The sequence below is a fragment of the Phalacrocorax carbo genome, chromosome 15, assembly GCF_963921805.1.
Source record: "Phalacrocorax carbo chromosome 15, bPhaCar2.1, whole genome shotgun sequence".
In the NCBI taxonomy this organism is placed as follows: Eukaryota; Metazoa; Chordata; class Aves; order Suliformes; family Phalacrocoracidae; genus Phalacrocorax; species Phalacrocorax carbo.
The window spans coordinates 8,149,930-8,173,915 of NC_087527.1; the positions used below are offsets into that span (position 1 = coordinate 8,149,930).

The 23,986-nt window shown below is 44.8% G+C and overlaps 1 protein-coding gene across 1 annotated transcript; it reads right to left on the bottom strand.

Moving 5' to 3' along the window:
- Nucleotides 1–15: 15 nt before the first annotated feature.
- On the bottom strand, nt 16–23,629 carry MYO1H (myosin IH). Its single transcript, XM_009501594.2, has 31 exons — nt 23,336–23,629; nt 22,094–22,209; nt 20,942–21,140; nt 20,366–20,446; nt 19,737–19,916; nt 18,548–18,646; nt 18,095–18,208; nt 17,660–17,731; nt 16,933–17,052; nt 16,554–16,621; nt 16,116–16,221; nt 15,538–15,618; nt 13,979–14,070; nt 12,475–12,569; nt 12,204–12,250; nt 11,890–11,970; nt 11,302–11,407; nt 10,942–11,059; nt 10,531–10,644; nt 9,504–9,580; nt 8,886–8,954; nt 8,173–8,257; nt 7,547–7,706; nt 6,570–6,653; nt 6,013–6,106; nt 5,078–5,133; nt 4,414–4,549; nt 3,793–3,860; nt 3,289–3,386; nt 2,194–2,293; nt 16–1,267 (listed from the first exon to the last, which is right to left on the bottom strand). The coding sequence occupies exons 1-31, from the start codon at nt 23,459–23,461 to the stop codon at nt 1,244–1,246; spliced, it is 3,066 nt and encodes a 1,021-aa protein (XP_009499889.2). The 5' UTR covers nt 23,462–23,629; the 3' UTR covers nt 16–1,243.
- Between the last annotated feature and the right edge of the window lie 357 nt (nt 23,630–23,986).

Consider the following 23,986-nt stretch of genomic DNA (forward strand, 5'->3'; position numbering starts at 1 on the left):
TATGAGTTGCTTTGTTACTTGTTTGAAGCATGCTGTCGTCATGGTCTATGGAGCTGGAAGGAACTTTCAGGACAAAATACCAAACATCATCCTCACCCCAGTTCTTAGTTTTAGCTCCTGGCACTGCTCATGGCAGATGCACCAGCAATCTGCCTCTCGGGACTCTGCAGACCCAGGATTTAAAGGTAGCAAGCCAAGGATCTTCAGGCTGTAGTTTCAGCCTAGCTGGAGCAGGGGCTACACAAGTTTGCCTCAACATGAGGCAGCAGAGTAAGGGCTATGAGCACAGGGGGTGGCAGTACAGCTGCAGCTTTGAGACAGTAGAGGGAATTCCCCTCTGCCACCCTCTCCCCCCCCGCACTTGCCCCAGTACACCTCCAGGGAACAGCAGCACCTACCACACTCTTAAGTGAGCAGAGTCCACCTTCAGAGGTGGAGATGAACATTCTGCAGCAGCAGGAGACTGGTTTCTCCTGAACTGGATTGCACCAAGCCAGCACATCCCTCTTTTGGAGGAGACATTCTGGTCATCATTTATGGTTTTGCTGCCACTGCACCGTGCATAACTGCTGCACAGGGAAAACCAGGCCAGCATTACTCTAAAAGGAAAGATTTGCCCCTGTGCCAGAGTGGACAGGAAAGCATCTTACTGATATTTCCAGATGAGCAGTTTCATATGTGCTGATGCACCAGCTCAAAGAGCTCAGTGCCAGCCCTACTGCTACATTTAACCAGCTCTCCAACTGCTGAAAGACTAGCTGCTGGTTTTAAAGGCTTTACCAGTCAGCCTGAGAGAAAAGGTATTTTCAGACCAGAGTCAAAATGCATGGATCTGCACTGGATGCAGTTCTCCTGGTGAGCTGTGACTCAAAGCACAGCTAGAGAAGCCTTTTTGCTGTTATCTTAACCCCTCCTGACTAGTCAGAGCTCTCAGCACTTAGGAGTGCTGAGAGATGGCCATTTTACATTTGGAACTGCAACTTTTGGTTCAAAAGTTTCCCTGTGACATTGTGTAACTAGCATCTATGCTCACTGGAATGTTACATCAACATAATGGAATTTATTTAGCTATAGTTGAATAGTTTTAAGCTATAAAAAAAGAGCCTAAAAGTTGCAAGCAAACTCTCAAATCACAGCAGCCCTATGGCAAAGATTCCAGAGGAGATGCGCGTGCTGGTCTCATCCTACAGGCTCCTTTCTGTTCCTGGCCAAGACAGTGACCAGGAACAGGAACTGTTCTTCATCAAGACTTTGCCTGGGTTGACACCTGGGATGAAAAAAGGAAGGAGTCATTAAATCAAGTACAAATGTTACGTCCTTGAGGCATCCTGCCTGTGGGAAGAGAGGTTTTGTTGTTTCTGTTTAACAATTGGCATATGAAGACAACTCCCTTCATCTCTGGACTGCAAGGACAGCTAACCAGTGCCCTGAGGGTATTACACCTCAGCATGTAATTCTTCCTTGGAGCTGTCAGCTAACGGTGCCAAACACACTAAGCTCAGCAGTGAAGCAAAGACCCACAGCTTTCCTTGTTCCTCCAGCCACACTTGCCCTTTGCTGCCCTGCAGCTGTGAGCTGTTGGAGGCAGGTTTAGCACACCTCCCTGCCTGACCCTGAGCAAGGACAGAAGCAGAGCTCCCCCCACTTTCCATAGCTACATACAGAGCCAGAATTCATTCTCCCTTCAGTGGCAGTTGTGCCAAGACTGCCACTGGGTCAGACAGATCCCTCTTTCTTGGATAACCTGCTTGAGTGTCAAGAAATGTTTTCCCTCCATCCCCCAACCAATTTCAGAAATAACTTGGTTGAGGGAAACAACAAGAGGTGGCAAAATTCACCCAAGTCCTCATTTCACAGGTGCACACTGAATTTGGGCTCAGGCTAAATTCTTGACCAAGCCAGGAGAGCGCCTTGCTCCCTCTCCCCACGCTAGCTTGAGAGCAAGTAGCAATGACAATTCATGTGTAAGGTGTACAGCTGCAACTCCCAACACAGCGACGACCATCTATCATGCATTATCTTGGGCAGGTAGATATTGACTGGGTAGTTGTCATGCGCCCCTCTACTCTGTAAGAATCAAGTCCTCCTGAACTCATCCAAAGGGCCCTTGCTAGAACATAGCTGTGCTCTCTACAGGGGTTGGGCAAAGGAGAAAGCACAAGTCGTATTGCCAGTGCTTGGATGAGGCCTTACCACTGTTAGTTGTCCATTTTTGGCTTTAAAGACCTGAGGCTCCTGCCCAACAGTAAACACCATCGTCCCTTCCTTCCCAGAGCCAATGCGAAACTGCAGGCTGCAAATACAGACAGAATTACTCATTAGACGCTTTTCTCTCAATAGGCTTTACTCTAAGCGCCCTTTATTTCTGTTCCCTTGGCAAATCTTGTTAGATTAGAAGATCAGAGCCCTCCAGCTTAGGCAAATTTTCTAAACAATTGCATTATACCACACAACCCAGAAGGGTTTGATGAATGGAGCATGCCTGCCCGGTCTGGGCATTTGAATTTTCCTGGTGCAATTAAGTACTAGAAGATAAGCAGATCTGACCTGAAGAAAACCACTGAACACACAGAATCTAATTACAATTGAAATGCAAAGGCCAGAGAGAAAAGCTGGAGCAGAAGTACAGGTTTCATATGCCAGTTTCAATTCATGCAGAGATTTGAGAGACAGACTGCATCCACCTGCCATTAGCTTGGTGGTATGACCGAGAAGGTTCTTGTGCTCAGCAATCACATTTCAGGCCCTTCTTGATCTTGTAGGGAGAGGAGCATTTACCCTGAAATGACCCACAGGATCAGCCCAACAGGCTTTCCTCAGGGCTGGTGCTAATGAGATCTGTTGTGAAATCACTAAACCCACAACCTCACACCCAGGTCACACCAGCAGGAGTCTGAAAAAAGTGTTTTTAAAGTACAGTCACCTAATAAACAAGTTTGGGTTTTAAGCAGATGGATCATGGGCAGGCCTTAGAGCAGAGCAGCACACCTAGCGAGGTGCAACCACAGCCATCACGGAAGGAAGTCTCGTTATCATGGGAAATAGGTTGTCAAGGTTTTAAATATATTTTCTTGTTCCCATGCATCCCATCTTGTTTCCCTTGTAGCTATGAAAGGAAGCCACGAAAACAACCGTGCTACTGCACAACAGACCTCTAATCAGTTTAGGGCACTGTCTGCTGGGGTGACATTAATAGTTTTGACTTAACTAGTCCAGGCCTAGAAGTTTTTGAAGCAGATCCATAAAATACAGCCTGCACAATACTACCCATTCAACTTCCTTCCTTACCTTCCCTGCACAACTTTAACAAGGTTTTGCTTATTGGCCAGCATGCAGAGTTTAGTGATTGTCTCAAAGATATGCTCACACTGCAGTATCACATCTCCCTGGAAACAAAGAGAGACACAGCGTCACCTGGCATCGCCCCAGCACGTGAGCCACGCAGCAGCTGTGCGCTCACAGGCACTCCTTCCTAATGCCAGAGTAGTGACTGCTGTGCAGAAGGGACCGATAACTCCGCGGCAGTTAAAACAGTCATGTACAAGTCTGGTTTGTTAAACATCCTTTCCAGGGACTATTTAGGATTTATAGTGGCTTTGGCTTAAAAAAAAAGGAAAGAAGTGAAAGCTTTCATGGCGAGACAGGAAGAGTGTAAAGGTCTAGCTGATCACAGAATGAGTGAACATCAGTAATTGCGTAATCCCAGTATTTCATAGGAAAATATTAGAATTGTCAGCTACAAGACCTTACTTTTAACCACAAGCTCACAGTAGCTACATTTCAATTTTCTACCTTCTGTTTGTTGTCCTCGGGAACGTGAATGACTACAATCCCATCGCTCAGGTTACTGGTGGAAATACCTTCAAAAGAAATCCAAGAATTAGAGGAAAACCTACCAAAGGCGGTTCCACACCGCCACCATCATCTTCCCAGTTTTAAAAATACCTTCTGAAGATCACTTTCTGTCATCCGCTTGTTTGTAATGCATTTCCAACAGTGGTTGTTTAAACAGTGCATTAGGTGTTTGCTCCATACCTTCCCGTGCTACCTTTGTTTTGATAAGGGAGGAGGGAGAAGGTATATATTCTACCCCCTGGACTGTAGTTCAGACAATGGCAGGATTAAACAATACCTACAAAATGGTGTAGGGAAGTTTTTTTCCCCCTCTCTATTTTAGCAGAAGATGATGCCCTGCATTTAAGTATTTCAAAGAACTGTGTCCTCTTACTCATCATTTATACTTCAGGGAACTGTGTGCTGACACACAGACCCTTTATCCATCCCCCAGGAAAAAGTGTTCTCAGGTAGATCATTGTTTCAAATGTCTTTGACAGACAAAGTTTCAGGAGTTCCTCTTTCCACCCCCAGGGTCACTAGCAGAAACGGCAGCCCCATGCTGACCTCCACCATTACCTTTCAGAGTGGCATAGTCTATTTTCTGCTTGACCTTGGCCATTTCCACCACATACGCCGAGGACTGGGTCAGAACAAGTAGCCGGTCTCGTGCTTTGAACCCATTCCTGTCATATTTTATCACGGGGGTCACATACTGAAAACAACGAGTTAGTATCAGCATTTTTCACTACCGCAGGGTCTTGCGCTGGACGAAGTTCAGCAAGGAGCAGCACTGTACTGCGGAGCTGCAGATCCCCGCTCACAACAGCTGCTGCCAGCCTCTGCTTATAACGATCTGAGGTTTTTTACACTTGGAAATTCAGATGGCAGAATCATGCTTTGAGAAAGGTGGTTTACCTGTGCCCTCTATGCTATAACCACAGTGCACCACCTGCACTTCTCCTGCCCATTACAGTGCAAATGGAGTTAGTGATGCTTTTTAAGCTTTTATTGAAAGGAATCTTAAATAATTTTTTTCTAGGTGCATTTTGAGACCTATCTCCAATTTAAAAGCAAGGAAATACTCGCTATACTGCTTTTCAGCAGGCTACCCTGCCACATCAGCATGGCTGCGAGACGGCCTCAGGCACAATGGATCACCCAGTCTGTGTGACTGACCAGCTCCAGGACTCCAGTGAAGCTGGTTTGAGGGCTGCCTGAGCTCCAGCTCTCCTTTCCTTACCTTGATCTTCTCACCGTGGATGAGTTGCAGTACTTTGGGGTTTATATCATTCTCTTCTGAGGAGAAAACCAGGAAGATAAACTGACTGTAGGCGACCGACATCCACCACTCCCACCAGCAAGACACCAGAGAGCTGCATTAATTGCTTTCATCCCATTAGGCTTTGTCCCCTTGGTACATTCCCTTCTAAAGCAAGGGTGTTCCCTTCCAGATACTCCTAAACCCATTTCCCAGTGATTCTTCCTGCCTGACAAGTAATCCACACTGGGAGTTGCTGGCTGTTCTCCAGTCTGTTCTTGGCTCAGGCCCTGGCACAGAAGGACTCTTGCTGAGAACCACCCAGAGCATTTTTTCTTCTCCACAGTGCTTCAGCTGAAGCTCTCTGGGAGCTCCCAACAATGACCCAGCATTTCACCCACACACCACCACCACACCCTACCCACTCTCCCAGATCCCTTGCCCCATCAATGCACCACTAGGGCTTGCTTATCATGCCTTTTATGTGGTTAACGCTAACTATGTGGATTCCCAAGATTCACATCTCTCCTTCCCGGCAGCTCCAGTCCTTGGGACTGGATCTCCACAGCCGGCAACGCTCACTGCAACATCCCCGCTCAGCCTCCCTGCTCCATCCAGCACAGCGAGGGTGGGTCTGATCCATCCCAGCCCCTTTATAGGGAATTTTGCTTGGGTTTATGGCACTCTGTCCCCAGAGGGATTCCAGGTATTCCCAGTTTGAGAACAAAGACTGGCAGACTGATCACCACACTTAGTGTCACTAGACATGACTGGGCAAGGGAATTCAAATGGTAGGGCCCAAACGCTCCCTCTACAGATGGGAATTTCTCTTAGAAACTCAATCTATTTTGATAAACATAATTTTTCTGAGCAAGGGCCATGTGGCTGAGTCCTTCAGGAGTTTGTTGTGTACTCACTTAGTCGGGTGTCCATGAAAGGCTGGTTTATGCTCTGCAGGTAGCCCTCCTTCTTCCCTCTGAAAACAGCACTTGCTACCACTTTTTGCTGTAACTGTTTTGAGAAGGAACAGCCTTTAACCTCTTAGAATTTCTCCATCAGCAGTTATAACATGTGCAGTAATGATGCCTAACATCATCCTTTTACTCATACAGTATCTACCTGACTCATCTTCGTTTCTTTCAATATCTTTAGGTCATTCCTGTATTACACAAATAAAGGGGTAGTATGGACTAAACAGTTCTACGGATCTTCTATTGTTTATGGACCTATCCTAATAAGTAGTGCTGTTTTAATGCCATAAGATTAAGACCCATATGTCCGTAGGAGCACTGCACTGTACATTGCAAGTGCCACTGAAAGCCAGCTGACTCCAGGCTCAGGAACGTTTGCTCAGCAGAAGGAGCAGTGGCGCGTCAGACAGTGCAGCCTGTGCTTCAGACAGTTCACAGAGAGCAGATACCACACGTGCAGAGTGTGTTTTAACTTGCACATTTACATTCCGCGTATGTATTACCTGCACTTTCCTCTCAGCACTAACACCTTGGCAGTATTTCCGTACTAGGTTCCTAATGCAGATTTTCTGTAGCATCTCAGATGTCTACGTTAAAAAAAAGAAAATAAAGAAAAAAGTAGTGAAGTTGTGCAAGCAACTCCTGCTGCAGCCCTGACAAATACTTGCTCGGTGCAAGTTGCTTTTAACATCTAGTCACGACTCATTTGAGCTCCCCCAGCCCAGAGCCCCACCTACCAAAGAGCTTTGCTACCAGAGAAGAATTAATGCCCAGCAGCAGCTGAAAGATGCAGAACACCAAGCAGCTGAGTCATTACTAAAGGTACTAAAAGCAGCAAACCCCATCTGTCACTCCAAGCTGAGGCTGTGGCACTGCACACGTAGCAGACCATTAGCATCGCTTCTCACCTTACCTTCCGTCTGAACTTCCAAATTTATGGGGCCCATCTCACCCACTGAGCACTGGCCACAGCCGGCATGGGAGTGATCTGCCCTGGTCCCGAGCCAGGCTATGGGCAGGATCAAAGGGGCTATAACAAATGCCAGCAGCTGTTTCTAAATGAGAACTCTGCTAGAAGCAATTAGAATTTGTCCAATTCACACACTGAGGCTACCTGTCCTGCCAAAGCCCAAACAAGATGAAAGGCTACAAGCCTATCTGTGCTGCAATCTTGAAACCTTGTGGGATTTGTTTTTAATAGGATTCATGAGTTTACCTTTCTGTCAGCGCACCTTCCTTTCTAGTTTTTAAAACAAAAGCAGCAAGCTCCCTCCTTTCCCTTGGAAACTTAAACAGCAGCACCATTCCTCCCACTCCTCCCCAAACACGGGGATCTCAGGGTCTTCCAAAGGCTCTGCCATCACACCTGGACAGAGGACACGCCAGCAGGAGGCCACTGCTCTCCTACATGAAGCGTGCACAGAAGTACCACAGAACAGGAGCCACTTTCACCTCTCCTGAAGCCTACAGCAACCCTCACCTCTTCCAGGATGGAAGGAGGTTGGAGCCAGCTCTTGTCCAAGACATTTTTTGGAACGTGATCTCTGAGCTTCATCAGGTAGTTGTACTGCACAAGCTGCACAAATTCAATGTTCTCTGGGCAAAGGGGTTTCTTCCGATTGATGAAGCCATTTATGAATCTACAGAAAATATCCGAACCAGAACTTAGATGTTACCTTCAGAAATCAATGGAAGTGAAAGGCAAGTCACAGAAGGCACACAGCATCAATTATCTGTTAGCCTGTTAACTCAGGTACACTGCCACCTGTGTACAGCAATAGAAATATTAAGCTTCATAATATTCCAAACATTAACTTTGTCTTCCCCCCAAGTTCTGTTGGCCAAAATACAGTGCTTTGGAGTTAGAAAGGAAGATCAGCTCTACTTCTGATGCAGTAGTCAGGGGCTGGGTTTAAGGTAGTGGAGAGGGAGGACCACATTAAGAGAACAGGTGACAGGCACTTCTGACCAACCCCTCTTGGCAATTGTCCTAACAGCAATGATCACTAGAAATGGGTGTGAAGAAGATGGTTTTGACTAACTCTACTATCAGTACCATCCAGTGACCCACAACCCTCCCCATGACCACCACACCGTGATAGTTACTTCCTGATGATCTGAACCGCCCATGTCCTCTTCTTGGCCTCCTTCCGTGCTAGCGCTCCTCGCCAACAAGCCTCCAGCTTGATAGCTGCAAGAATTAATCAGGTCCTTGTATTAGTATCAGAGGTCCTATACCTTACCATCCTTTAAATTCACATAGCAGAAGCTATAACTGGTTCTTCCACAGCTCTTCCCATCAGCTGAGTTTTAGCTTAAGTCTAGAACTTTTTATTCTCCAGAACAACTGATCTGACACTACCTGCCCTGTAGAGCTCAACATCAAGGCAGTGATGTACTGTACACAGCAAGCAGCTCATCTCAGAAAGATGTCCTTCGAGCCGACAGCATTATTTATCAGCCTGTCCAGTGCCCTAAGAGGGTTTGTTTCCCTTGCAGTTAATGAGCAATTCCCTGGGTACCCCAGAGCATCCCCGCACGCACAGCGGAGGGTGCTGCCGCTGCACAGAGCTGCTTCACAGCTGATGCCTGGGTACGGCCAAGACCAGCACATGATGCGAGGAGCTAAACAGAACTAAAGGGACCTCTGTGAATACTCTTCATACAGCTGTTGCCTGCATCTGACCCCAACACCCACAGCCCTGCAGTTAAGCTGCAAGTGCTATTTGCAGCAACACTGATGCGTGACCTCCCACAGCCACAGCTCCTACTGGAAGGCATAGCCTTAAGAAGAGGGTCCTCAGCTGCAGAGCCCATACCTGCTTCTCTCTTCTTCTTGTACTCTCTCTTTCCAAGGCATCCTTTATATTTGGCCTGTAGTCTTGAAACTGGCAAAGAAAAGAAAAAAAGAAGGCAGAGACATTGCTCTTATCTACAGGATCACAGCATTCAAGAGCTGTGCTCCCTGCATTCGGACACCACGTGCAAGGCACAGGAGGGCTGCACAATCAAAGAACAAAGGTGCCAAAACACCAACAAGACCAAACCTAGCCTGTGAACGTAAGCGTGCCTTAGGCAGTCCCGTGCCTTTATGCATTTCAAGCAGCTACAAACAGGTAACACTGGGATGAGATGGGTGATATCCCAATTCCAGGGGAAAGGTACTTAGTGCATCTAGACAGGGACTAACGGTTACTAGTAGGACCAAGGAGCTCTAAAGGAGATACGTATCTACAACTCAAGCAACATAGCGAGCAATTTCTCCCCACCCTGGAAGAAGATTACCAAGTTTTCCTTGCATTCTCCAGAGTTATGCAGACCAGGGGTCTCAGCTCTCACCATGGTGCATCTGCTGCATGAACCTGGGGCCCAGAAACACAGTTCACCCAGGCTCTGCTTCTTAGTCTATATACAGATAAAGAGAACTAGAACCATACCTAACAGGTGCTTTCTGAATTCAAATGCATCTTCAGTAGCAAACAGAGTCTTTGGGAACCGAATGAATATTTTGGTTCTGAAAGACAGACCACAAACAGCTTATTCACAGCGAGCCATTGTTTCAGCTGCCCTAACCAGGCCAGGAGTTTTCCAACTATCTGTAATACTGACAAGTTACATCTTCCATAACCACTCTTCATTTGTCTAGCTAGCACATGCTGAAAGGGTGCAAAGGGAGGCAGGGAGGGGGAAGGAAGAAGCACAGCAGTTACTGCACAAGGTCCCAGGTCCCTCTGCCTTTACACAACTTGTAATTCTCAGCGCTGGGATCCCTGCAAGTTTCCTAGGAGCTATGGAGCTCGGGGTAAGCAGCTGAAACCTAGTGAAAACAGGTTTCCTTCTCTTAGCTACTATCTTAGACATTAATTAATGGATTCTGATAGTCATAGGTAGAAGGTGACATTAGGGAGCCCTGCCTTGCCCTATGCCTTATCTTTAGCAAGGAGGACAAGGTTGTCATTCAGGAGTGCTTGCAAAGATGAGTTAAAAAAAAAAATAGCCCAAGCCTTAGACAGGCAAGTTGCTCTTGGGCTGCCCAAGCATCAGGGAGACCTGGAGATTAAGCAAGGCAGCCCATCTTCCCTCCCTCAGAGATGGAAGAAGTTAGTCTAGATTCAAGCTTCCATGGAAATAAAGAAGTAAAAATGAAAAGTAAACTTTTTATTCTGGGCTTTTTATCTGTATCCTTGCTCCTGTGCATTGTGTACCTTTCAAGTGAGGTTACTTTGACCTGTTTTAAAGAAGTCACTAATCAGAAGCCATCAGGTTTGCAGACCCAGGCAGGTCTGCCTAGTTCACATGGTCACGCAAGAGCCAAGCTAAAGGGATCTGTTCACACACTACATCTTGCAGCTTTCCAGGAAGGGCCACATGGTGGCTTGCAATCACAGACAGAACAGACAATCAAATATAGCAAGCACCACGCAGCTGACCAGCAGAGATCACAACTAGAGAAAGGAAATTTACCTTCCTAATTTGTATTCCTCAGGCTTGTAACCAATATGTTTGATGAGCCTCTCCACACCCTCAGCTGCTGGCCCATGCCAATGGGGCCAGGTAGCTGGACAGAGGGATTTATACCTGAAAAAAAATCAGCAGGACATCAATACAAATGACTTGATGTTTGAGGAACCCCTTCCTAAAACTCTGACACCCCCCCAGATTCCTATTGCTTTATTCAAGGCAGAAGATGCCAAAAGAGATCAAAATGGATACAGACAAAAGACACATACAAAAGGTTATCTTTGACGTAGAAGAGTGTCTGCTGACACCTCCACATCTCCTGTCACTAGGACTTGGCATTTAAACAAATCTTGCTCTGAAGCCCTTGTGGGAGGGCAGGTTTACCTGGCTAGAGGGCAAAACAGTTCCACTTACCTTTGCAAGAAGAGTTCATACTTCCGCCGATACGCGAAGCCAGCTCGTCTCACCCGCAAGTGCTCCATCAGGCCCAGGTATTTCACCTGATGTCGGATCAGATAATCATCAAACTTCCCTGTAGGAAGAAAACACATTCACTGGTAAATACTGTCTGTGGAAACTCACTCGCTTGTCCATGTATTGGGACAAATAAGAAAGGAATCAAGTCCACAGTTACCCATAGTGATGACTTTGCCGCTAGCTTAACTAAGATTTTTATATATAGCTATATATACACATACATACAGCATATATACAGCCTAAGTCTTCCTCGTTTCATCCCTTTATCTCAACTGTGTCTTCAGCCCAATGCCTTACCAGGCTCCTTGTTCTCATTCGGTTTAATGCATCGGACATAAGAAGGCTCCTTGGACATGAGGATTTCTATAAGACTCGTCAGACTGTTTTTGAACTGGGTTGCAACCTAGACGACATTGAAAGAATTCTCTTAGCTTTGAAGCTCATCACTGCAGTAATTGAAATCAACTCATTCCCTGCACCCAGATTAAAACGGTAAGTGAAAGGCTGACACACACATTGGTATCACAAAGCTGCTGAAGCATAGTCAATCATAAGTTACCTGGACAGAGTGCTTAGCTGGAATATTTGAACCCCTGCCATGCAGCTGGACACGCAAGGCAGCCCTTCAGAAACTAACTACTGTTGGATGCTAGGCACAGGGCTCATTTTAGAAGGATGCATTAATAACGCTGAGGTATGTCACACTGCTTGTTGCTGGCTCAGCAACATCAGCCGTTCAACTACCAGGAAGCTAGCAGGAGCGTAATACCAGCAAAATAAAAGCTAGAATCCACTGAATTCAGGGCTAAGGACTGGATCAGTGGTTACATCAAGGCTTGGGAAGATAAGTTTACTTTCAAAGTTAAGACCAAAGATGAAACTCACAGTCTCTGGTCTCCTCCGGTTGTCTAGTTCTGACAGTAAAAAGCAGTCTCTAAGGATGCCATTTTTAGAGTTGCACAGCACCTGAAACAGGGTAAGTGAAAAGCTGCCTTATTTAGCTAGGGGGGTGGTTCCTACTGTGATGCTTCTGAACTTGCGCAGCACAGCTGTACAGACATGCATGCAGATGCCTAAGGAACATTGTTAAGTAGAAATATATGTTCTTGTTTGCTACAGAGATTAAATAGATCTTCTGCAAAACATCTCTGCTTTGAGCAAGATAACTTAAGAGAACAGCATCCCTTTTTTGTTCTTACCTCTTTCAGGTTTCTGTACAGGAGATCATTATTCTTCTCCAGAAATCCTGAAGAAAAAAAAATAAAGGAAAAGGTTTAATTCCTTTTGGAGGCTACAAGCTCACACAAAGCCTGGAAATTTATACCCTCGAAATTCACACTGCATTGTATTTAAGACTTTCAAGTAGCTATACTTTCGGAGGGCAGATATTTTCATCTTCACATGAAGTTATCTACCACTTTGGCTTAAAAGCTCAGGTATCTTTTAGACTGGCACTTTGTTCACACTCACCAACAGCACAGTAAGTGACTTCTCCTGCGTAGTGAAGGAGGCGGAAATCCACCCAGTCAATCGATTTCCGTGTTTTCTGGTCTGCAAGCTTGCGACTGCAGGAAAAAAAAGAACAACCCAGCAAGAGAAAAAGCAGCAAATAGGCTTTCTCAGCTGGTAGAAAGTCACCTGCACAAAAAGCAGTTGTAGGAGAGCTGATAGTCTATTTAATGTCTGTTCTATCAACGTGGCTCTGACTATACAGTTATGGCCCATAATCAGGTTACCATCTACCTCTTCATTCTGAACAGCGAACAGCAAAATTCAGTGCTGGAGAATGGGAGTCAGCTACCAGAAACTCCTCAAAATATCTGTGACCTTTCCATTGCCATTTGGCAATGATCACCTTTTCCAGAAGTATTAAGATTTCCTTCTATAACATTCCTTTAAAAACATTCTCACTGTAGGCAGTGAGAAAAAGATCACCAGTTGCTTCAATTTCAGAGTGAAACCAGAGGAAATGATTATTCCAGATATTTTGCCTTAGAACAAGAACATAAATACAAAGGAGGAATCAAAATTTTAAAGAATAGCAGGAAAATTTTACAAAGCAAGGACTCGGGGCGGGGGGGGGGGGGGGGGGAAGGAAAATTAAAGAGCAACTTAACAGTTTAATTTTCAGCTTTGTAAGCAGTCACTAACAGCAGATTTGTGTGTCACAACAGCACATTAGTACATCAAAATTTCCTTCTAAGAGTATCGCCAAGTACAGATCCCATTTAAGTAGCTCTAGCACTTCTATTTAAAGCTTTTAATCAGGCAGAACAGTATTAAGGCACATTGTAGTGACAAGGAAGTTGGCTACAAATTTTCCACTTGGCTGTGCTGAACTTCGAAGATGTAGAAATGGTGACAATTCAGCAGTGTGACTCTGAATTGATGACTTGTCAAAGCCCATCAGCAGGCTTCTGCTGGGAGCTGCCAGAACAGCCCAGCACCAACAAGTTCATCTGCCACCAAGGCTGAATCCAAAAATATTACAAATTGAGTATTAACCAAAACGCCACTCATCTGGGAGATCTGAGCAGGAGCATGTTTCTTCCCTCTTCGTACCTAAAGCTCACATGTGTCCAGATGGACTCATTTGTGCACCCCTCGCAGCCTGGGGCATTAGGCTCCTCTTCACAATATCCTCTGCTTTCCCTGGAGCCAGTGGGGGACAAAGCCATCTATGGCCAAAGCCATCTAACCTTCACTGGCCAAAAAAATCACGGGCCAAAGCCACCTAATCTTTAGTCCCTAATTATAGTGTGGAATGAAGCCAGACTCAAGGAATCCACCCCCCCACCTCCCCAGTACCCCAGGCCATACTCTACCAGCATAGCACATGACAACGTTAGACTGAGGACAGGCTGCTTGATTTTCTTTGGTACAAAGCAAAAATTGTTCCCTCCCCAGTACTCTGTTGTGGGTAAGAGATGGGAAGAGTTTCCTCTGCAACAGGATACAGAGCATAAATGCATACGTCACGAAGTGGGCATGATCTCCTACTTTCTCTTCCAGCTTTTCCAAGAAGCTCAAATCAGTCGCTTCACCAGGTCGTAAGCATTCTTCATCCTGAAACAGCAGGCACTGGAGCAAATACTGCTCTGAACAGACTACTCCCTCCTTGCTAATATTGAGTACGACTTTGTTATGCAAAACAAGAGAGCTTTGTTACTATTTGAGATGAGGTCTATTTTGTACAAACAACTTCCTAGTTAAATTTAGAGCTTTGTTTATCTGTTTTCAGAACTGTCAAGATAAATCAAGTAAAATCAAATCTGCCTTTTTCTTCCAAATTTGGCAATGCCGTGCCTTATTCATTATTATTTGTAGTTCATTTAAACAAAAAGTGAGAAAGATGTGACGTTATCAGACACCAAAATCCAGAAGGACCTGAAGGACACTCGGCCTGCATGAATCACAGAGTTGGAGGGGAAAACAAGCTTACAGATTACCCTTTGCTAACCCAAGAAATACAACTCCTTCTGCTCCCCCAACTGTTACTCTGTGTAGAAAAGCCCTGCTTGAAAGACCAATCCATTGCAATGTGAAGCTAATGCTGAGTTTCAGCAGCACCTTCTCTGGATTATGATGTCCTAATCCTTTGCCTCCTGAGAAATTCTCAGCTTTGTGGACATGTCAGAGATGGCAGCAAGGGACAACTCATCTTCAAGTTTGGCTACAAGTCTCCACAGGAAGATTACCTGATTTCTTACTAAAAAGGGTTTGCATGTGAGAAAGTGTCACCACAGTAGTCAGACTGTGTGCTCAGACTCCTCCCCATGGAGCTGCACACTTAATTGAAGCAAAAAATGTTACTCAGCACGGCAGAATGAACTCCTTGTTAAAGGCTCTGGAGGAAGCTGCCTTCAGCCTCTCCCATTTCTCCTGCCATACCTATGAAGGCACAAAGAGGATCTTCTTCAGATCAGTATTTTAAGAGCAGGAACAACTAAAGGGCAAGGAAACAAGAGGGATACCTGCAGCTCAGGAGGAGGCAGGCAGCTCTCGGGTTTCTCTCCTAGCTGAGCCTTTCTGAAGCATCAGACATCAGGGCTAGCAAGCCATGTAAGCAGGCTGATGGGATGAATTGTCCTCTTTCATCTTTACAACAGCCTGGATGCCTGGCGTCAGGTGGCCTTGGAGAAGTACTCCCAGTGTTCTGCAGTCTCCCTAGCGGTACTCAGAAGAAGCCTGGGTTCCATCCCTGTTGCTGACTATACAGCCAGCCAGGTTGCTGCAGGTACCCTCCTTCTATGTCTCAGTGTCTCCAGGCAAAAAATGGAAACAATGGCCTAGGTCTGTCTTCTCAAACGCTCAGAGTTGCTGTGGAAGCAGCACACCGCCTTCAAAACACACAGCTCTCTAGTAAGCAGATCCTCTACCCTAATCTTCTTGGTCTTTGTTTACAAAACTTGTTTACATTGTGAATAATGCAGAGCCATCACATAATTAGAGGGGAAAAAAATACCATTGTGGACCATGGCAATAGAGCAGAGGCATGCATTTTAATTTAAGTAGCACAAACTCTGTTCTTACCAGAATAGAGATTATTCCTTTATGCTTCTGCTCAACCAGGTCACAGATGATCTTGTTGTTAAAATATGGAATTGGTTCCCACTGGGAATAAGAGGAAAAAAGGAAGAAAACTTTTAGAGGAAGATCTTTTCCTTGCAATTTTTTAAGTTCTTTGGAGCCAGGCTCCAATCCCAGTAAAGATCAGTGTTGTAAATTAGGACCAACTGAGCTGCTGAAGAAATGATGACAGCACGTTGATCCATCATCCCACTCTAGGCTTCCTGCTTTCAACAGCCCAGACCATCCTCTTATTAATGCACTCCATCATCCAGTGTCTTACACTCTTGGAGCTCCTCATTTCTACAGGGACATTGTCACTGCTGACATCCTGAGTTTTGGGGAACGTCCTGCTCCTCCTTCAAGAATTAGATAAAATCTAGGCTAAATGACACTGCAAAAGGGTTACAGAATGAGACTCATGGCTATCTTATACTTCCCACGTGAACAATGCAAACTAAAAAAGAAAAAAGCAGGATGTCTTCTTCACATTCAGTGTAATGACAGTTCAAAAAAAAGGGAGGGGGGAAATAAAAAGTTACCTCTATTCCTTCCAGTTCATATTCTTCCTGCTCTGCCTTCAAGGTCATCTCAATCAACAGCTGCTGGAGCTTCTCGTTGCAGTAATTAATGCAGAACTGCTCAAAGCTTCAGAGTGGTTAAATGAGCATTAGTTTTTTTATTGCGTGGACAGTTTTACTTCTCCCATCACTACCTACTGTTTTCCAGCCAGACAGCCCACTTCTATACAGATCAAACCATACATTCCTCCCACACTGTTGTGCCAATGGCTCAAATCCAGGCAAGCAGCCCAAGCTAAAGCTTTCACCGTGGGGTCCAGCTAACCCAGTGCACTCAGATTTTGCAGGCACCCCTATAGCTTGCCTTGCAGGGATAAAAGTACACCAGGACACCCCGCAGGACTTCAGCACATGCCCCCACCAGCATGAGGCATTACCCCGTGCCTCAGCAGCTGTTACCTGTTTGTGTCCAGCACTTCAAAGCCATAGATATCCAGCAGGCCAATAACTGTTTTCCGAGTTGAATCCTGTTAAAGACACCATTGCTCTGTAATTGCTGCTTCATGTTTCATGTTGCTTTCTTCATCTAAATTTTAAACTCTCTTTGAGAGCTTTGCATCACATGCCATTGGAGTAGCCAATTTAAAGCAGGTAATGAACTTGTAAAGCTATTTAACATACCACCTTCCACACGTAACTAAATGGTTTTCCAGCTCAATGCTGGGGGATACCCCTACATCGGTTACGAAGCATCTGAGATATCTGGTGCTGAGCACTGGTAGGGCCTCACTGGAGAAACTGCTCAGCGTGTTAGGAGCACACTAGACAAGAAACCAACCTTGTTGGCTAGAGAGCCATTGATTTTGTTGACTAGCCAAGTGAAAGTTCGTCCATAAATCGCTTTTGCTACTGCATCCCGAGCATAGAATGCCAGATCCACGTTCAATGGGCTCAGAACCTAAAAGTAAATAAAGATATGCTGGAGACGCTAAATACCACTTCTGCAAAGCCAGTTCATGTTCATGGCTTAGAGAACCAGCCATGTTGTTGTATACCACAGAACAGTGCTCCGCCTATCTGAACTGTAGCTGCCTGCACCTTTATTTACCATCAGCGTTACTTCAGTCTGGTGTATGGTCACATGCCAGCAGGATTGTGATACTACATTTGAGAGTGCTAATTTAGACATGCGGGAGAAGTATTTTGACTTCCTTTTATTTTATTAAACTCAGTACAAAATGCTCAAAGAACAGTTTTTACCAGTGCTTTTCTTTATGTGGCCCAGCCTCCCAGGAAGCACTCCAGGGACTGAACAAAAGGAAATTATTTCACTCAAACACAGGGCTGCCTGCAAGTCCCTGTTTGTAGCTTTTTAACAGTAAAACTCCAGTACTGGTAATACTTTTAACATCTCGGGCTAGAAGAGGAAGATAACACGGAGAAAAGAGACACCTGGAGTGATCTGTTTTTACTGTAACACTGCTAAGAACAGAGCTCCTCATTTGTCACCACCACCAGCTGGGGTGACTCCCAGCTGCCTGGGGTTACACAGGACTGCTCAATACCTCTTCAGATCTGGCTTCGATCTTCCGATGCGTGAGAGCTTCCTGCAGGATGGACAAGTGCACACCCAGTAGCTGCAGAAAAATAAAGATTTGCACTCAGAGTACGGCCAGCAGGAGACTGCTTAAATAAGCAGTATTGTGTGATCAGTAGGGCATAACCCCCCAGTCTATTCCCATTCATTCCAGGGGAATGCCAGCCTTGGTAGGTCTCAGGTATGCTTATCTTTGAGCAACAATAACTAAGGAATTTTGAGAGATATGCTGCAGAGAAAAGGGGCCCTACAATTCAAGACAGTTTATAACAAAAGCTGAGTATTTATATAGCAATCCCTCCACTTTTGGGAACAAATGTTCTTGTCCTTAAGAGGAAAACACAGCAAGGTTAAGGCTTTCTTCACAGCACTTGTTATAGTGACACTATCCTAGAAGAGATACCTTTGAAATCCATTTGATCTGCATGCCATCACGGATGATGGCGTGTCCATTGCTATCTTCTTCAAACTGAATGTTCCCGAGGTGCAGCACACTAGCAACAATTCCAAAGAGATGCTAATAACAAGAGATACACATTAGAAAACAGGTTCCCACAGCTCCATGGGATGGTACTAGTCTTTGCTATGCACGCTAACAAACAGAATCTTAATTATGCTGAAGGTGAGTCAGACAACCTGCTTCAGAGATATGCTACCACCAGAGTCACCATCATGCTGTGGCAAGTGATAGAGCTCTTCACCCACCCGCTCCCTCAGTCCCCCCACCAATGATGCCCTATTCCATCCTTAACACCTCTCCCAAGCAAGGCTTCTTCCATCATTTTTAGGGAAAGTCAGCAGTGCACTCCTTACTTAAATTCCCTTTGGTAGGCCCAGTCCCTTTTAACATGCATACCTCTATATCTTTTTCAGTAAAGTCAATGATAGAAAAAGCTTTGCGGACTATTTTCCAGTCATTCTTGTCATTAATAGAAAACACTTTGGCACATCGACCCTATACAGTAAAAGAGAGGTTAATTAGCACAGTTAATTGGCAAAGAAATTTTATTATTAGCAACAAACACAGCATACTACTGGGCATACTACTTCCATTTCCAGTTTCCTCAGCCTGTATAGATGCGGTCTGCAACTAGCTAGCAAGTTTATTTCACTCCTGCTGATCATGAGAGTGGCTCATTTGATCACATCTTTCAGCTTATACTTAAAGCTTCAGATTGCTATCCAAGCTCAATGCTGGAAGTTATTACCATAAAATGGCTAGGTCTTGTGAAGAGCTTGAGCTTACAGCCTTCTTCCATTATTACGATAACAATACCTTCTGCCCAAGCATTCTTCATACCAAGAAAGGAAACTCAGAGCACTACCATGGTTAGGCAGTATGCAGCTTTCTTCATATCTATGGGCCTCCATAATACAAGGTCCATAAGTCCTGAGAAACTCCATTTATAACAGGTCCTGATACAGTAGCATCAGAAGAGATGCCTTTATATACAGTTTAACATGCAGACAGATACTACTCTTCTGCTTAGCTCAAACCACTCTTCTCCATGAATCAAAGTGTCTTGACCATACCAGAGGGACCAGGGTCATCAAATGGTTTGGTGGTATTTACTTCAGAGCATTTACATTATCACAGTAGCAGTACAGATGGCAGCAGTCAGCCATCTCATCCCCCCCCCCCCAGTAATTAATAACAGATCTTGTGAAAGTGACTTTAAAAAAAAACCCAACACACCAAACCACACAACACCACTCTGATGGCCTTGCTGTCACTGGGTCGTGCTGCCCAAAAGGTTGTTTGTCCCCACAACTCCAATAAAATCTTTTTCCCTTATGTGCATCCTTAGGCCATAACAGCTGGAACAGTTTCTGCTACAAAAGCACCCAGGGTAGAACAGTGACTGGCAACCCCAGAGCAAATATATTTGCAACCAACTCAACGTACAGTGAGTTTCACTGTACTGTGACACACAGCAGTTTCTCTTAGCAGTTCTTCGGCGTGCTTTGTAAGTGAGGAAAGCTGCATCTGCAATCCCTACAATCCCAAATATAAGATACAGAGAGAGGTACAAGCTCTCACTGACCTGGATGAGATATGTGTACTTTTGGGGGTTGCGCTCCAGCCCAAGCCAGCAAAGAAGATCCTTGTCTCCGCCTTCCAATAACTGGTAGAAAATATGGAAATTCCTTTCTCCATGGTTTTGATGGACAACTCTGGATTTCTCAATTAGGTAACTGAGGATGTGCCCTCCCACCGGAGCTCCCTGGCAGAAGCAAGCAGTCAGATCAACACCAACAGATATGGAAAAAAATATAAATCATTGTGACGCTGTTCCTCCACACCTAGGTACAAGGAGCAGTGTCAGGAGAAGCATGTTTCTGCTGTTACTTATCTGCCATCTTGTGTTTAAGAGTTAGTATACAACATCAGTACAAGCTGTACCTAAGGAGTTTGCTGTCCTTCTGGTGTAACTTGTGCTTTACAACAATCTATATTAGCTTTCCACAGAGCACTGGCAGTGTTGCCAGTAATGTAGGAAGCTTTCAGGATGTATAACTAGTCACCTCACTCACAAAATGCAAGAGCTGTAAAAACAGGGTCAGAAATCTGCAGTCTAAGTAGGTCTTAATAAATCCTGTGCTGCCTGGTGAGTGTCCAGGAGGTTCACTGATACGTTTTGTTTTAATAGCGGTCCATTAAGTTTGTTCTCACCTTAAAATCAAATTGGATATCCATGTATTTCCCAAATCTACTTGAGTTGTCATTACGCAGAGTTTTTGCGTTTCCAAAAGCCTATGGATAAACAGATAAATGAAGTCACTTATCTTACTGAGAACCTGACACCTACGATAGGACAAAGATCTGCTGCATCAGCAGAGTCCTACTACTGACTTTAGTGGGATTAAAGAAATACCAGCTAATGTATTTCTCCAGCTTTAATGTGGAATTCAGCTAAAAAATTACCACTCTTTCTTGCACGATCTATAACTGAAGCCACGAGGAACGGCTGCATGGTGTACAATTTCCTTATACTCCCAGGTGTCAGCTATCCTCTGCTATAAGACCCATTTAAATTTCTAAACATTAAGTGATATTAAGTCCCAAGCATACAATCTCTGAAAATATTGCCAAGAGGCCAAATATATTTATATTATGTACGCAGGTGCAAAATCACGTAAAACAGAAGGGCATTCCTGGGTGCGGGTGTGTAGACTTGCAGGGAGGTCTTGGTGTAGATGGCTTCACTCCACAACTCGTCCGCATTTTGTACCTTTATTTAGTTTTTACCTCCAAAACAGGATTGGAAAGTAGCAGACGATCACGGACGATCTGCAGCTGCTCTGTAGTCGGACAGGTTACTGCGTAATACTGCAGGATCTTCTTCGAAGCTTCTGTCTTCCCAGCTCCACTCTCCCCGGAGATGAGGATGAAATGGTTGTTGTACTCACTGCACATCACCCGGTAGGCATTGTCAGCTATGGCATATCTGAACAAGGATCACAAGAAGCATTCAGAGGAGAAGCACCCATTAGAAGTAGCAACAGGAGGCAGAGTATCAAAGGTTTTTCAGGAGTACTTACTCCTCATCTAACGTAATTGGACATGATGGGAAAGCACAGCTCAAAACATGAGACTGACTTGAGCTCTTGTAGAAAAAAACCCAGCCTGTATCTGAGGGTCTGATTAGGCTTGTTCTTTTTCCCCACTGTTGATGTAGTATTTATAGACTGCACGTATTCCTGGTGAATACGGGTTATACACAGCAGAGGCTCCCTCTTCCAAAGCAGAGGAGCCAGTTTTGATTTCATTAAAGAGAAGATCTCAACTTCTGCTGACAGACAGACACAAAGACAACCAAAGGTGGAGCTTTCACCAATATGCCACTTAAGGAAGGAAAAGAAAGGAGAAAAACCTACTCAGCAAGCCACCCAACAACTTCTGACCATCAAAATATTCCATCTCAGTTCAGAGGCTCAGGTTCCTTCCCCTCCTGGGAAGTGCAAGTAGAGGCTGTGCATGAGCACTGTGCTAGTCCTGTGGTTGCCTGAACTGACACGGGGCCTCAGAGGACCAGGCAAGATGACCTGAATGTTTTGGACAACTGAAGAAAGAGGAGATGTTTTACACACAGACACAGTCAGGCATGGTCCGACTAGGCCACGTGCAATGAGGAGGACACACTGAGCATTGGTCTGGACAGTTATCTTCAAGATAACTCTTCCTCTACAGTTTCTCCAACATCACTTCTGCAATGCTTTTGTTCCCCTTTTATTCTCAGTCAGCTCGAAGACAAAGAAAACACATTCTTACCTACAGGAAGATAATATCAGCATTCACCAGACCTAGCGACTGTGGATACGCATCCTGCTGCTAGTACACAGCATTACAGATGAAACCCAATTTATTGATATAAACTGAAATTCTAAGGGTTCTACTTACAGATGTGGTGGCAGTTCGAAAAAGTTTACCCCTCTATAAAGCTGCATCTGTGTCACAGTGTAGATATCCAGCTCCTTGTAAGGGTTGACAGATACAAGAAGAGTACCAATATATGTCTGCAGGGGGAAAGAATGCATACAGGTGGGAAACCTGTTCCATCACTACAATGGCAGCTCCTGGAAGAGGAGTCGAGCACCTCAGGACATTATGCAAGAACAACTGGAAAAGATGGTACAGAAATTGTTGAGAGAAGAAAAAACAAACCATGAAAACCCCGCCATGGGCATCACTATTTCAAAGCCAACACCATCACCTTCCAAAACATATCCAGTTAAGAGTGGAGTTGAACAACGACGGCATGCTTGGAACCTTACATTTCATACACAAGGTCCTGATATTTCATTATGCTTATGGATTTTTTTTTTTTCCTCCCTACTTAAAGTTAGCATAATAATGCATTTACTATCCCAGCTCTGTTTCACAAAAATCTCTGGAAACGACCAATAACTAATGCTCTGAAGGAAAGCCAAGTAGGATGTCTATTCCTTAAATAGCTATTCAACACAGAAAAGTCTTTCTTGACTGTGAAAGGTGATCAAAGAACACATTTCAGGACACACTACATTCTCCCTTATTTGTATACATTTTCAGCACATCAAAATGCCCTATTCTACCTTCTTTTCAATTCTTTCCACCAGTGTTATACAAATCTCAGTCTCATTTGACAAAGGACATGTTTAGCTACTACTTGCCACTGCTGTAAGCCAACGTATAACCTTGGAGCTGCTGAGAAAACGGACACGGCTCTGAAGTCATCTTAGTTTGCACCATGAAGTACTCAGCACTTCTTATACAAGTCAGATACCACACTCGGCACTGCCTTGCCTTCAAAGGCAGTAAGGGAATAGGAAAGTAAAATGCTATCTACTGCATAGCGTTTGGATCTTTGTAAGGCAACTCAGAGCAGGCTAAGACTGTATTATTTTCATTAGCTAAATTAGACAGACCGCTACTGGGTGATCACTCTGCTGGGTACTAGTAACATTTAGCAGAGCACAACGAAGCCAAAGCTGGGAGAATATCCTCTGTATTGATAGCACCTCCTGCCCCTGCAGTTTTAGTTTGCACCCCATCTAGATTGGCAATGAGAGAGGATGAGAGAGAGAGATATCTATATATATGCCACACTTAGAGACATTTCACCTGCTATGGGCTACATGACTCCAAGTGACCAGCACTTACATAGATGAGGTTCTCCTGGTATCGCTTGCGAAGGTTGTTCAGGAAGGCAGTCTCACTGGTGTGGGAGTCCAGCAGCACGAAGTCCTGCACCCCGACTCTGTCCCGGGCTATCAGAGCCCCCTCCATGTTTATATCAGTGCTATCTTCCACTTCTTCCTACAACATAAAGGTTGTATGAAACAGATTAAGAAGAGAGTATAAAGGGACCCTAAGGGTCAGCTAAGTCCTTCCCCATACCCCAGGGCCCAACCAACCTTGCACGGGTAATGCCAAAAAATTATTATCCAAGCTGTTGTTAACACCTTCCCCAAAGACAGCAGTTTCATACCATGCGAGTCTGCACTCCAAATTCTTTACAGCCAAGATGTCTGAGACTCATTCCTGTGATCAGAGGGGCTAAAACCAAGGTTTCCAGGCAGCGCTCACTAACAACAGTTGTTTGAGACAAACCTGGCTCTAAATATGCAGTTACTACCTGGGACGCTCCATTAACTCAGCCTAGACAAAGCAGTTGCAAGCAAAAAGTTGGAAGTTAACGGTGGAAGATACCAGACAAATTGTTAGAAGCTAACACCACCTTCAGCTACTTTATACAGATAAAATTACAGAAGTGGAGAATCTCCAGAGAAAGCTGCATTCGACTTGACCTTT